This window comes from Apodemus sylvaticus, chromosome 19, assembly GCF_947179515.1.
Source record: "Apodemus sylvaticus chromosome 19, mApoSyl1.1, whole genome shotgun sequence".
Lineage (NCBI taxonomy): Eukaryota > Metazoa > Chordata > Mammalia > Rodentia > Muridae > Apodemus > Apodemus sylvaticus.
In genome coordinates this window covers 27,707,752-27,722,022 of record NC_067490.1, presented here as the reverse complement: position 1 = coordinate 27,722,022, position 14,271 = coordinate 27,707,752, and the positions used below count along the sequence as shown (strand labels likewise).

The 14,271-nt window shown below is 51.8% G+C and overlaps 2 protein-coding genes across 5 annotated transcripts in view; both read left to right on the top strand.

The window, feature by feature from the left end:
- Ascc1 (activating signal cointegrator 1 complex subunit 1) overlaps window positions 1-8,326 on the top strand; it is a 93,917-nt gene extending 85,591 nt beyond the window's left edge. For 2 of the 4 annotated variants that reach the window (XM_052163615.1, XM_052163618.1), the window contains exons 10-11: window positions 3,747-3,892; window positions 7,817-8,326. In XM_052163615.1, coding sequence (XP_052019575.1) covers window positions 3,747-3,863 — 117 coding nt within the window. In that variant the 3' untranslated portion in view covers window positions 3,864-3,892; window positions 7,817-8,326. Of the gene's footprint in view, window positions 1-3,746; window positions 3,893-5,643; window positions 5,918-7,779 lie in introns of those variants that run through there. The other 2 variants (XM_052163616.1, XM_052163617.1) reach the window with 2 other exon arrangements.
- A 4,014-nt stretch (window positions 8,327-12,340) lies between these two features.
- Spock2 (SPARC (osteonectin), cwcv and kazal like domains proteoglycan 2) overlaps window positions 12,341-14,271 on the top strand; it is a 28,701-nt gene continuing 26,770 nt past the window's right edge. The window contains exon 1 of the mRNA XM_052163628.1: window positions 12,341-12,798. Within this exon, the coding sequence (XP_052019588.1) occupies window positions 12,610-12,798 (189 nt within the window). The 5' untranslated portion in view covers window positions 12,341-12,609. The remainder of the gene's footprint in view (window positions 12,799-14,271) is intronic.

Below are 14,271 nucleotides of genomic sequence, written 5' to 3'. Positions count from 1 at the left end.
GGCACGTGCAGCCTGCGGGTGCCCGAGGGGGACACACTTCTTCCCAGAAATGCCCTGGCACCCTCCTCTGCCCGCTTTCCGTGGCTCCTCCACACCCAGATGTTCTCTCCGTCCCTCATCCCTGCTGCTTCCCAGTGCTCCAGCCTTTCCAAGGCTTCTGTTTCCGCTGAGGTAGCCTTCTGCATCCTGCTAATCTCCTCGCCAGCCTGCTCCACGACCATCAGTGGGTTTCTCAGGCTGGCACGAGGTCTAGCTTGCAAACCTGACCTCGGGGCCTTCGTGATCTATTTGTCTCTCCATAAGTCTTTCTCGCTGTAACTTTCAGGACCCCTCCCAACACCTAAACTGCCTGGCCCTGCTCACCACACTCTCCTGCCCTGAGCCCATGCCCTGTCTTGCACATGCCCCGGGGTCCAGCTCAGTTCGTCCCCTCGGGTGGCCTTGCTTGTGCTCACCCGTCAGTGCCCAGCCCAGGACACCTGCTCGGGTCACCTAAAGTCGGAAAGGGTTTTGTTGGCTGCTGTCTCCGAGAGTCACAGTCACCACGTCGGTGCAGGCTTGATGGTGTTCACAGATGTTGGAAGTGAGGTTGAGCTTCTTCACACAGAGACCAGAAAGCAGAGTGGCTAGAACTGCAGGCTCAGCCGTGACAGGCTTGGCCGCAGCCTTCTAGTGCAGCGAGCGAGCTGGGGTCGGTCGCTCACAACATGGTTCAGACTCAGACAGCCGTGCCCATCTCTCCATCTTCTCACCACACACTTAGCACTTGTTGTGGAGGCTTTTGGTTTTGTTTTTATTGAGACAGGATGTCACCTAGCCTAAGCTAGCCTCAAATTTTCAATCCTCTAGCCTGAGGCTCCTGAGTGCCGGGGTTACAGGTGTTCACCTCCATCCTGGCTCCAGGTAAGCGTTTTCATTGAGGTAGAGACTGCATGTCCATCACGTGGAAGCGTGCTCAGATCTGGAGGCAAGCAAGCAGGGACTCTGGGTGAGACCCTGGTCACAGCCTCCACACTGCCTTCTTCTCATTGGCTTCCTGACCCTAAGACTTGGGAGATAGAGCCATACCTTGTACCTGCACTGGAAGTCCATCCTCAGTGCTAAGTGACACCCCGCATCAGCAGCTGAACCAAGAGCAGGGCCCAGTTCCCAGTAGGCAAGAGACAGAGCGCTCCCCCAGTCGGTCAGTCAGACTCAGATACGCTTCCCACTCCCAGCTTAGTTAGAGCTCAGACAAGTTTTGGTCAGTCCCCTTCAGGGATTTCTTGACAGAACTTATAAATCAGTTCCAGCCCACACACAGACACGTCACACGGCCCCCTTCATGCACTTGCACACAGGGTGAGGTCACAGCAGGGGGTCTGTTGTTATTCGCCCAGCAGATGGTTATTGGTTCCATGTAGACGGCTAGGTACTGTTACAGAATATACAGAATACCGTGGGACTCAGCTCCTCCTTCCACGGGGTTTATGTGATTCTGATGAGTCACTAGAAATAATTGATAGCACCGACAGCAAGGCTTCACACTAAAAATATACCAGTGACTCAGGAGTAAAATAGGTGAGAAATCAGTGCATGATCATCTGTCCCAGAGTCTTCCCAGGCATTCAGAGAGAACAGGGACACCGAAGTTGGAAAGGCTAGAAAGAAGGCTAGCCTGAGCTACAGACGTCGATGTGCAAAATCCATGTGATGTGATGCTATCAAATGTCACCAGAGACGCAGGAACTTGGAAAAGTACAATAAATGCCAAATGTAGAGAACAGGGAGATGTTAGAGACACCATAAGAGACTCCTGGTTCTCAGTAACAGGCGACAGCTTACACATCATCTTTGCTTGTCGGTCTCCCTGTCTCTGCGCACTGTGACATTCTTTATCCCACACGGGTTGGTGTGGTGAGTGGTGTCACTGCACATGTTGTCAGCCAGCACTAGCTTTGGAGACTGTGAGCCCCGTGCTTCCTTTCCCGCTAACCCTCCTGCGCACTTCAGTGGAATCACATTGGCTAGCTTTGTCACCACACATGCATGGTTTCCGTTCATCAGGCTGAGCGTCGTAAGGGTTCTCCTGGTCAGATCGTGTGTGTGTGTGGGGGGGGGGGGGTCTGTAAGAGGAAAAGCCCAGGCGTGTGTGGCTCACTTCCAGCTCCATGCTGGGATGGGACCTCGGACACAGGGAGGAGGCAGAGCACTCAAAGGCCACCAGTCCTTCCACAGTAACTTGTAGGACAGCAGAGCTCCCCATGGCTTCATTCTGTCTCTCCTTTGTCTCTTGGTTAGTATGTATTTTCTGTACCTAGAGGGCTTCGGTTTGCAAAGCTGTAAATCTGTCAGTCTTGTTTATGTGGTTTTCACTTCAAATTAATGTTCAGCAAAGGGATTAGCAGATAACTATTACAGCTGCATTTTTTTTTTTTACAAGAGTGGATCTGGTTTGCACAGGCTGCTTGAGCCAAGAAACAGGGTTAACTGTGTAAGCCAGTACAAGAGAGAGCTGGTCTCCTTTCAAAAAGACAAGAGAGTGCAGCTCACAGCCTCCACATAGATCCTCTGGGGTCAAATTGATGTCATGTTGAAGAATCAATATTTACTGGACTTTGTAAAGTTAGCTTTTAATGAACCTCAGACATTTTTCTAGGCCACTAATTGCAGGAGGAAGAGAGGTGGCAGAGCCCGGAGTTCATGGGTGTGGAGGCTGGTCTGCAAGTGAGGAGATGGTTGCCTGTGTACAGAGCATCGCTCCACCTTAGATTCCACTCAGGGCTGTTGCATGCTGCAGTTAATACAAAAGGCTGCTTGGAGCTGGGGGTTTAGCTTGGAGGCGGGGCACATGCAGAAACCCAGAGCTCAAGCCCAGGACCAGAAAAAAAAAAGGAAGGAAGGAAGGATGATTCTTTCTGACTATAAAGAGAGCAGTTCTTGCTTCCCAGCCAGCCAAAGGTTAGCCCCTCCCTCATCCCGTTCTTCCCAGGCCTGACTTAGCTTCTGAGATGAGCTTGGGTGTGTCAGGGTGGCATGGTCCTAGACTACTGTCTGCCAGCCCTTCCTCAGTTTCCTGGGATGAATTTCAGTGTCATTTCAGATTGTGCCTCTGAATGTCTCTTCACAAGGGCAGCTCCTTCCCACCCACGATGCTCTTGAAAGCACTCCGATGGGAAGACAGCAGTGTGGAGCAGTTCCTAGAGGGTGCAGGCCTGGTTCTCCTCTGACTGAAGGGCTTCCAGAAGCATCCAGTGTCCTCCAGCAGGGTTGCACACCTGGGCACCTCATGTCCCTTCCTGCGCTGTCCCCATCATGTTTGGGGATGAGCTTCAACTCCTGCTTCCGCTGTCAGTGCCCTAGTAAGAGCTGTTGACAAGGTAGAGGAGCGTGTCCTGTGGGCTTTTAGGTCGCCCTAAGAAAATCTGATACTAATGGGTCTCACTTGGTCCAAAACCCGTTGTTAACTGTGAGTGTGCACCGCCCCAGGCTCTTTACCGCATGTTCTTGGTGCGTCTGCTCAGTAGAGACATCTTGGCTTTGACTTTGCAGCCTTCCTCTCCAGTGCATTTTCTCAGGGAGACTTTAGGACTAATGAGGAGGAGAGCAGGCTGTCCCTTCTCACTCCACCCCCAAACACTGAGAGGAGAAACCTGGGGCGGGGGAGGCTAGGATTGTTGTGGTGTGGTGTGGTGTGGTGTGGTGTTTAAAGACAGAAGGGAGAGTGAATGCTTGCAACTCTAGCTCTCTGATTTCTTCCTTTGCAGACATTTGAGAACTTCTACTTTGGTTCCCTGAGGCTCAATTCTATTCACATCTCCCAGAGGTTCACAGTGGACAGCTTCGGAAACTACGCCTCCTGCGGACATGTTGACTTCTCCTGACAGCACTAGAAATGGAATGCCTTCCTAAGGTGGTGAAGAAGAGAGGCTTCATTTGAGTCCCTGGGGCGTGGGTGTGGGTATGGGAATTTGCATGATGTGCTAGCTAGCTCCCTGTCAGTTTGATGCAGACTATAGGCATCTGGGAAGAGGGACCCTCAATGGCAAAAAATGCCTCTGTGAGATTGGCCCGTGGGCAAACCTGTGGGGTGTCTTCTTGATTAAAGATTGACACTGCAAGTGGTGTCAGCCCTGGGCAGGTGTCCTAGGACGTCTAAGAATGCAGGAAGAACAAGCCATGAGGACAAGCCAACACGCCAAGCCTCTCCTACCCAAGATGATTTTGGTCATGGTCTTCAGCGTACAATAGGAAGTGAGTTTAGGACAGATGCTGATTGTCCTGGGTGGTCCCTCCAAACCCCCAGCTCCACGTCCCTTTTGATGGTCATCCATGGTCCACAGTGTCTGCCGAGATGCTCGTGGGTACAAGGAGAGCTTGAGCCCGTCACCCCTGGCTTGGTTTGGTGGTGTTAAATACAAGCGTGACACCATGCTGACATCACTACCACCATACAAGTTTCCATACAATCTTCTCATTTTCTGAAACTGGCAACTTTGCCCTTCAGCGCCCGCCTCACCCCTCACTTCCCACAGCCGCTGGCAGCCGTGTAACTCTGTCCATGACTGTGACAGCCAAGTACCCCTGACGGTCCCGCCTTCCTCTTTAAGGTAGATACTGGCCACTGTAACGTGCACACTCTGTTTACCCATCCGAGCACAGCTGGCCCTTTGGTTGCTCCCACATCTTGACTACTGGGAATAGAGCTGGTCCCGACCTGGTGTGCAGAGGACCCTTCCACCCTGCCTCCGTTGCCCTTAGCAGTCACAGTTACATTTATGCTGCTTGATCTGTCTGTTTTCATTCTAAATTTAGTCCCTAAGAATATTTTGGGGTAGGGCTGGGGATATATCTCAGTTGGTAAAGTGCGTGAATAGTTTACATGTAACTGTGGGCGCGGGCTGGAGAGAGGCTCAGCAGTTAAGAGCACTGACTACTCTTTGGAAGGTCCTGAGTTCAAATCCCAGCAACCACATAATGTCTCACAACCATCCATAATGGGATCTGACGCCCTCTTCTGGGGTGTCTAGGGACAGCTACAGTGTGCTTACACATAATAATAAATCTTTGGGCCAGAGTGAATGGGGCCGGAACGAGCAGAGACCCTGAGTTCAATTCCCAGCAACCACATGATGGCTCACACCATCTCTACAGCTACAGTGCACTCATACATAAGATAAATAAATAAATAAATAAATCTTTAAAAAAAGAAGAAGAAGCTGTGGTCGAGATCCCCAGCCGCACACACAGCGGTGTATGGTTGGCAATGCCTGTAGTCCCAGCACATGGAAGGTAGAGGCAGGAGGATCAGAAGTTCAAGGTCATCCTTGGCTACATAGAAAGTTCAAGGCCAGCCTGGGATACATGAGACTACATCTTCTCCCCCACCCCCACCCGAAAAGATCCCCAAGGCACTAGAGACCCGGGTGGCTGTTCTTTCAGATCACCTGGGTTCGCTTCCCAGAGCCCCATGGCGGCTCATAACCATCAGTAACTCCAGTTCCTACTCTGGCCTCTACACACCAGGCATGTAGATAGTGCCCAGACATACAGGCAGGCAAAACACTCCTAACACATAAAATCAAAAGGAACAAACATTAAAACAAGCCGTCACAGTGTCAGAGCCCTGTCCTGCCGCTTCCTGCATCTCTGCTTCCTTCTCAGGAGAGCAGTGGAGAACTGTGACTGACTGCGGCCATGGCCATCGGGAGCCTGGCAGCGACAGGCAGAGAGGGGCGCCCCAGCCCGTGCTCCCTCCTCCTGGGTCTCATCTTCCCCTTACCCTTGGCTTCTGTTCTTCATTCCTTCCCCTCCACCCGTCCGTCTGTCCTCTCTGTGAGTCTGCTCCTGAGCTCTGGGACGTGATCACAGGTGCTGTGGAGAGTTGCTTCTCCATGAGATGGCACAGAGCATCTGTAAATAAATGAGTTTCCCAGGAGGCTGTGCGGTTGTCTGTGCCCCGGTGACTGTGCGTGGTGACCGTGTGTCGGGGTGCGGCACTGCTGACCTAGCTGCTCTTTGACCAAGGACCCACTTGTAAGTGCATCACCTCAGGGTGTTACAGATGGGGCTCTGCTTTGACCCCACTGGCCTCCCCAGAGTTCCTCTTCCCACTGCCGGATAGCTCTGTCCGTTAATTTTTGGGGGGTGTCAGTTATTAATGACTTACGCCTGTAGAAGTTATTGAGACTTTCATTTTGGAAATTGCCATGTGATGTTGGATTCTCAGTTCTTAACCAGAACTGTCATGAGACCTCAGGGTTTGTGCTCTCCACACAGTGGGCTCATACTCACAGCAGGCAGGCAGGCACTGTGGTGTAGGTGGGCTTGCGGGGACGTTTTCCAGGGGCAACGTGTGGATGGCAGCGTGCTTACCAGCGGAATGCACGTGAAGATTTGTGTTTTGTAGTAGTTTGGGTATTGGTAGATATTAGCATTAGGATTTTTTTTTTTTAATTTTTATCTTTCACTATTGTTTTTTGAGACAGTATGTCTATGCAGCCTGGCCGGCTGGCTTGGAACTTGGTATGTAGCCCAGACTGGCCTTGAACTCCCAGAGATCTGTCTGCCTCTGCCTCTGCCTTCCTGGTGCTGGGATTAAAGGCATGTCCACCACACCTGATCAAGTTTGAGAAATAGTTTTCTGTTTTTACCAGCAGTAGTAGCTAATCTTAACAGAATACGCCTACTGGTCTTGTATTTGCACATTGACTCAGCCTTCACAGCCATGCACTGGGTGTCATCGACATCATTATCGTCCTTGTCATTGTCATCACCACCACAACCATCACCATCATCATCACCACCACCACCATCATCATCACCACCATCACCACCACCATCACCATCATCATCACCACCACCATCACCACCATCACCACCACCATCACCACCACCACCATTACCACCATCAATACCATCACCATCACCACCACCACCATCAGCACCATCATCACCACCACCATCACCACCACTACCACTATCACCACCACCACCATCACCACCACCATCACCACCACCACCATTACCACCATCAATACCATCACCATCACCACCACCACCATCAGCACCATCATCACCACCACCATCACCACCACTACCACCATCACCACCATCATCACCACCATCATCACCACCATCATCACCACCACCACCACCACCACCACCATCACCACCACCATCACCATCATCACCACCACCATTACCATCAGCCTGATTTTTCACCTTGAGGATTAACAAGATTAAAAAATCTAGAGCTAGAGAAATGGTTCCGTGGTTAAGAGCGTTTGCTGCTCTTCCAGAGGTCCTGAGGTTGGTTTCCAGCACATATGTCAGGTAGCTCACAGTTACTGGAGTTCAACTTAGAGTTCCAGGAGCTATGTGGCCCTCTTCTGGCTCTGTGAGCATCTGCATACATTGTCACACAGAGAGAGACATGCATATATGTCACGCGCACACAGACACACACACACTTAAAAATACATAAATCTTTTTTAAAAGGTTAAAATCTTATGCTTGAATCCTTTGGTCACAAAGTATCGTTTTTTTGGATCTCCAGGAACCCTAAAAACCTTCTCGGAGGGGTTTGTGAGTCCAGACTAATTTTATAGAAGTACTAAGGTATCCTGGCCCTTTTGCTGTCGACGAGACCATTGACACAAGGATGCCATCGCCCTGGGAGTTAAATGCCGTGGATACTTGCATGTTTTCGTGCTTTCTAGGCTATGATACATTGAGGTTCAGGCCGTCATGTGTTTTTAGAAGTTAACTAGCCCATTTTTTTTTTCTCAATGCTTCTAGATGTGTACTAGCGGTTTTCTTTTTCTCCTGCTGTTAGGAACTGTGTCCCACCCAGACCCCAGTCCCTCCACGTTCCTGTGTTTTGGAGACAGGACCTTTAAAGAGGCAGTTCTGTGACATGTGAGGCCATTAGGGTGGACCCACAGCCCACTGGCCTGGGGTCATGAAGAGGAAACTGGGAGTCACTCTTGAAGAGACTGGACTAGGATCCCCCAGAGGAAGTGCCCGTGAGACCCCGCGGAAGGTGCTGATCTACAAGTCCCGACAGTGGGCGCTGCAGAGACTGAGCCCGAATGCTTTGATCTTGAACTCTCCGCCTCAGGAACCATGAAAATAAACTGGCTACAGAGAGAGGCCTTTGGTCTGTGGCACTTTGTTATGGCCGCCCGCCCTCACAGACAGCTGCTGGGTGCAGAGGCTCACAGGCTACCTGTCTTCCTTTGAACCAGACATTAAAGGGATTTGTAAAAATGGAAAACAATACCCCCTCTTTCTCCTAATTGTAAGGGATTTATGTTTCTCATATAATACACTATTGTTTTCCTAATGTGAAATGGCAAGGTTGGTTTTTTTAAGTGTATTTTTAAATTCTTAGTTTTATTTTCAAGCCTACTAGTTGCCAATGTGTATGTTTCTCACACACACAAGTCCTTGGGGATCCTGAGCAATGCTTTAGTGTAAAAAGCTCCCGGGAGCAGAAGGTTAAAAACTGTATAATGCTGTCCTGTCTCCCTGTGGTGTCATGCAGATGAGACCACTGTGGTTTGGACGCTGCTCCTCTGGAGAGGCTGTCACTAACCAGTGGCATTGTTAGGAGGGAGTGGGACCTTGGGAAGTGGGTCCTTCTTGAAGGAGCTAAGGGCATCTGGGGACAGTGGGATGCCCAGGCTCTGCTCCCTCTGCTTGCCAGGCTCCTCTGAGGTGGCAGGCTCCTCTGCCCCTCTTACTGCAGTGAGCTCTGCTGCCAGCCCGCCGAAGCACCAGGGACCCTCCAATAGCAGCGGGCACAAGAAACATCTTAGAGGTCCTCCAGGTGTTTGTCACAGCGGCACGAAGCTAACGGACACAAGGGTCAGCTCGGAAGGGTGTGCAGCTGCGGATCACGGGATACACGCGCCCGCGCTCTACCACCAACCTCCATCCCAGCCCAGAGCTCAAACCAGACGAGCTCTCCCCATCCACTCACATTACATGCAATAGACAGAGATCTACGTTACTTTCCGTGTCTGCGTAGTGGTCCTCTATAGACGTTTGTTTGAGGCGGGCTCTTGCCGTGTTTCCCAGAGGCAGGTCTTACTGCGCCTGTGTGGACATGACCATTTCAGCCCTTCCAGCTCCTGGGACCACAGATGCACACCACCCACCACCCAGGAACCAGCTGCTGATAGTTTTACATTTAACAAGCTGGCGAGTGACTAATAGTGTCTTAGTTGGGGTTGTCTAGAGGAGCAGAACTTAGAGAATGAATACATATACTTATGTAGACACTATATGGGATTTGTTAGAATGACTTCCAGGCTTCCAGATATAGCCAACAGTAGCTGTGTACTGTGAAAAACCCAAGAGTCCAGTACAGTCCATGAGGCAGGGTGTCCTCCGCTGGTCTTCAGTACACACCAGGATCCCAAAGAAGTCGGCTGTAATGCCAGCGAAGGAATGGATTGGTCAGTGAGAGCCAGCGAGGGCAGGCAGGCGAAAGGCAAGAGCTTCCTCCTTCCATGTCCCTTACAGAGGCCGCCCGGAGGGCGTGGGCCAGGTTAGAGTTGTGTCTTCCCATCTCAGAAGATCCAGATAAAACGTGGGTCTCGCCACTTCAAATGATTTAATTAAGGAAAAAACAAACCACTCTCAGGTGTAGGCAGCCGCTGGAGTTTTAGTTAATTCAAGCACAGCCGGGTTGACAACCAAGAGCAAACATCACAAAGGAGCACGCATTGGTTTCTAGAGAGGATTGGCGTGAAGAATTTTGAAGTGAGTATTTTTATGCAATCATCTTTTTGAACTTAGAACATCTAGAAATGAGAATGATGAGCGTTTTTATTAGAAAGTGAAGGCTCTCCATTTTGTATTGATAAACATTAAATGCAACATAAAAAAAGGTAAAAGTCATACACATATACACTATTTAACAAATATCTTTAAGCTGGGCAGTGGGCGCACGCCTTTAATCCCAGCACTTGGGAGGCAGAGACAGGTGGATTTCTGAGTTTGAGGCCAGCCTGGTCTACAGAGTGAGTTCCAGGACAATCAGGGCTATACAGAGAAACCCTGTCTCGAAAAACTTATGTGTATGTATGTATGCATATATTTTTTTTTTCAGCAGTATCTCCTATTTGGGGCCTGTGGTATGGAAAGGTTGACCTGCCAGAAATACTCTAGAGAAAAAGCCTTTCTCTTTATAAACCATGTTCAGAGTTATTTTGCATGATTCTTAGACTGGCCATCTTCAGACTCTTCCTCCTAACTAGCTTCTCCCTCAGCTCTAGCTGAGTGTCTCGGGTTGTGGTTGTGGTGTTACAGAAAGCAGGTCCCCTCGCATGAGCTGCCCCTGTGTGGAAAGTGTTCCGACCTTCGTGGGTCTGAAGGCAGCTGCAGTTCCTGACCGGGGTGGCTCTGGGTTAGTTTCCACACTCTAGATAAGCAGCTCTGGCAGCTAGATCACCAGAGCCCTTTGTGCTTCTAAGCTATCTGGTAAGGGCTGTTTGTGGATAGCTCTGACCGGGATTGAGGGGCATGTGGCTCTGTCGCTGGAGTGTTCACCTCCCTGGATGAAGGCCTGGGTTTGATGCACCTGAGAGCTGGAAACAGGAGGCTAAATTGGAAGGTCACCCTCAGGCTACATACCAAGCTGGAAGCCAGCCTGGGCTACAGGAGACTGAACTGAAAAGATTGGGATTAGGAAGGCAAGGCTGGAGAGATAGCTCAGCGGTTAAGAGCACTGGCTTTTCTTCCAGAGGTCCTGAGGTCAATTCCCAGCAATCACATGGTGGCTCACAACCACCTGTAATGGTATCCGATGCTCTCTTCTGGTGGGTCTGAAAATAGCGGCAGTGTACATACACACATACATACAATAAATCGTAAAAAGAAAAAGATGTGGGAAAGATGACAAAGATTTGGTAACTCTTGAGAACAGTGGATTATCACCTCTATCACCGAGGAACAAACTGTTTTTGTTTTTGAAATGCCTGGGATAATTCTGCTCAAGTTTCATAGCCATGGCATGACATGGATGGTAGCATTCCATTCTGTATGGAAATCGGGGTCCTCCCAGTCCCCTCCAGTCCTAGGACAAGCTGAGCTCCACTGGTACCTCCTGGGAGGACTCTGCATCCATTGCAATGCAGATATCAGTATCTGGAGCTTGCAGCAGCACAGGAAATCCGAGAAAAACCAAGGGGAACTTTGTTTTGTGTTTTCCCAAGAGTCTCCACCCAGCCCAGGCCACTGAGGCACACGACACTCAGGAGGCATGCCAGGCCCCGGATGACTGTAACCCTCACAACCTGTGTTTTTTCCTACTGATTAAGATCATGTTTGTTCATTGCCTTTATTTTATTTAATTTTTTTTTAACATCACAGCAGCCAAGTCTTTTATAAAAACACAATCTAGGGCTTGGGGCCCAAAAGTTTGATATGTTTTGCCCTGTTGTAGTCGTCAGTTTATTTGTAATGTAGATCCCATTTCTGTTCTGATCCTGGGTTTGTGCCCAGCTGCCAGCCTTCCCAGCTGGCAAGGCAGCCCAGGTCTATAGGCAATGACTAGGGTCACATTTTAACAAAAAATCCAAACAATCCCCAACAGAACCAGCCTCCTCCCTCCCGCCTTGTCTCCTTCCCCAGTGCATCATCAAACACAACATGAAGTCAAAGTCACAAGCAAATGGATAGGCCTGTTTGGATTTGCAGACTCAAGGCAGATGAGATGGCTAGACACGCATATGTCCTTTAGGGTTGTCCTAGGAAAAGCTAACAAAAGGGTGGCAGCCCCTAAACATCTGCTTGGGGAGGAGGAGGACATCTGGCCATGTTTTACCAGCCAGCCATTCAGGGTTCGGGCCATGCGTCTAAAAAGAGTGGTGGGCCTGGGGAGCAATAGTTCAGAGGCAGCCAGTTGTTAGACCGCCTTTGTCTTAAGGAAGCCACCCATTACCAGAGCGCCATAACTCGCAGGGAGCCAGCTGTCAGAGCTGTGGCACAGGCCACTGGGGGTTTGGGAGGGGGTGGGAGGCGAGGGGAGAAGAAACTGTCTGTGGCCAGATTCCCTTTTAGACACCCGAGCCCGACTAGCGTGGTAACCCGAGAGTTTTCGTCCATTTTCCAGCCCTATGAAAGACCCCGGAGCCCTTTGCTGTCCACCCTTGGATGGACAGCAGGGACATCTCAGGGTTCTGCTTCCCTGCCTTGCAACTCCTTGAGAGCTGGACTGACTTGCGCAGCCCTGCGCTGCGGTTTGGCTGGCTTGGCTGCTCTGATCCGGTGCTCTGCTTTGAAATCTACCCCCTCCTTTTTTTTTTTTTTTTTTTTTTAACCAGGTATGATGATGTCAAACGTGATGCTGATGCTACAGTTACAGACACAGCCCCCGCTGGCGCAGCCTCTCTGATTCTCTCTCTCTCTCCGCGTCCAGCGCTGGGCTTTTTCAGACAAGTGCATCTGCTAACCAGGTCACATTTCAGCCACGACCCACCCTCCGTCAGTCACTGGAATCAGACAGCAGGAGGAGGGCTGAGGAGGACCGCAGTGCTTCGCCAACCGCGCGGTGGAGGGAAGGACATCAAATCCTGCTGAAGTCCAGATCCCCCTCCCCAGGTCCAAGGCCAGACCACGATGCGCGCTCCGGGCACCGGGCGGCTGGCTCTGCCGCTGCTGCTCCTCGCCGTGGCCGCCTTGGCTGAAGGCGACGCCAAGGGGCTCAAGGAGGGCGAGACCCCCGGCAATTTCATGGAGGACGAGCAATGGCTGTCGTCCATCTCTCAGTACAGCGGCAAGATTAAGCACTGGAACCGCTTCCGAGACGTGAGCGGCGGGGCGCGGGGGGCCGGGCGCGGGTTGCGGGCTGCGGGTTGCGGGGTGGGGAGGCCGGGAGCGGAGACCCCGCGCGCGCTGGGAGCCAACGCCGCGTGTCGGAGCCGGAGCCTCTCGGCCTGCCGGGCTAACTGCGCCAAGAGTAAACAACACCGAGAGTCCCAGCCTCGAGTGTCCCCGTGGCCCCCGGCTTTGGGGACCTTCAGTGCCGCGGCCTCCCGGGGTGTCCTAGACGAGAACACGCTCTAGGGGCGCACGCTCGCGACGGGGTCTGCCCGGTGGCGTGGCGCGGAGCAGGGGTGCGGGATGTGGGGACCCAGGTCCTGGCTGCTGCTGCTGGGCCCCGCCTGTCCCCCTACCCCCACCTCCTTGCCATCGGTCCCCGAGCTAGGCCCCTGCCGGGTGAATGCTACAGACTGTACACACCGGTCTTGGCAGAGGGAGCAGATCTGGGTGGGGCCAGCAGGGAAGGTAGCGGCCACAAGGGTATCCTCCGTCCCCACCTTGGGCTTCGGAAGAAGGGGACAGAAGGCTCAAGGACTGAGCGGTGGCCAGGGCTTTGAGTTTGGGGAAGGGTTCCCCCAATTTCTTAAGGGATGGTGGAAGGCGTGTCCATAATGGGACGCGAGGGGGGGGGGACACAGTGAAAATGCCCGAGGCTCTCTCTCAAGGTGGTCACCAGAGCCAGGCTAGGTAGGCTAGTTTTCCTGGACCAAGCTCGGCGGAAGCAGAAGCCAGAGCCCCCAGGAGTTGGGTTGGGGTCCCTGGAGGACTTTAACCTTGGGCAAAGCTTTGCGGTGGGGGCGGGGAGGAGGCTGTGGAGCGGCCGGCGCCGCAGCTCTGTTTACCCGCACCTGTAGAGCAGGGAGGGCATAGGAGGCGCGCTCCCTCCTGCAGGGCAGCCACAGCCGCCTCGCAGATGGTGGCGTGGGCAGGGGTGAGGAGGGGAGGGCGTGGCTGCTCCCCGGGCACCTCAGAAAGCGATGGGGTGGGGGTGAGCCCTGAGATGTAGAGCGCCCCTCGATCTGGCGCTAGTTGACGCCCTGACCTCGGAAAGCCTCCTCTCTATGCTGGGTTCCTATTTTTCTTGCACCCCAGACTCCCTTGGTTTTTGACCCACCTAATCCAAGCCATACCATGACTGTTCTTACTTCGAGCATCCACAAGTTTGTGTTTTTTTTTAAAGATGTTTTTCTATTCAACACTTTTATATTCTGAAACAGAATAAAGAGAGAGCTTGTTTTAAAATCGTAAGGTGCACCGCTGATAGGGCAGCTGCAGGTTGTTACCGAGAGACCCAGTCAGTGACCCAGGGGGCTGGGGAAACGCGTGAATGCATACTGTCAGTTTTTCCGCCTTGAAACCGGCTGGGGTTATCTGTTTAGACATTTTTTTTTTTTAAAGCATACATAAGGCACCCAGACACGCCATGGGAAGAGGCAGAGGTTCCGATGTTTTTGTTTT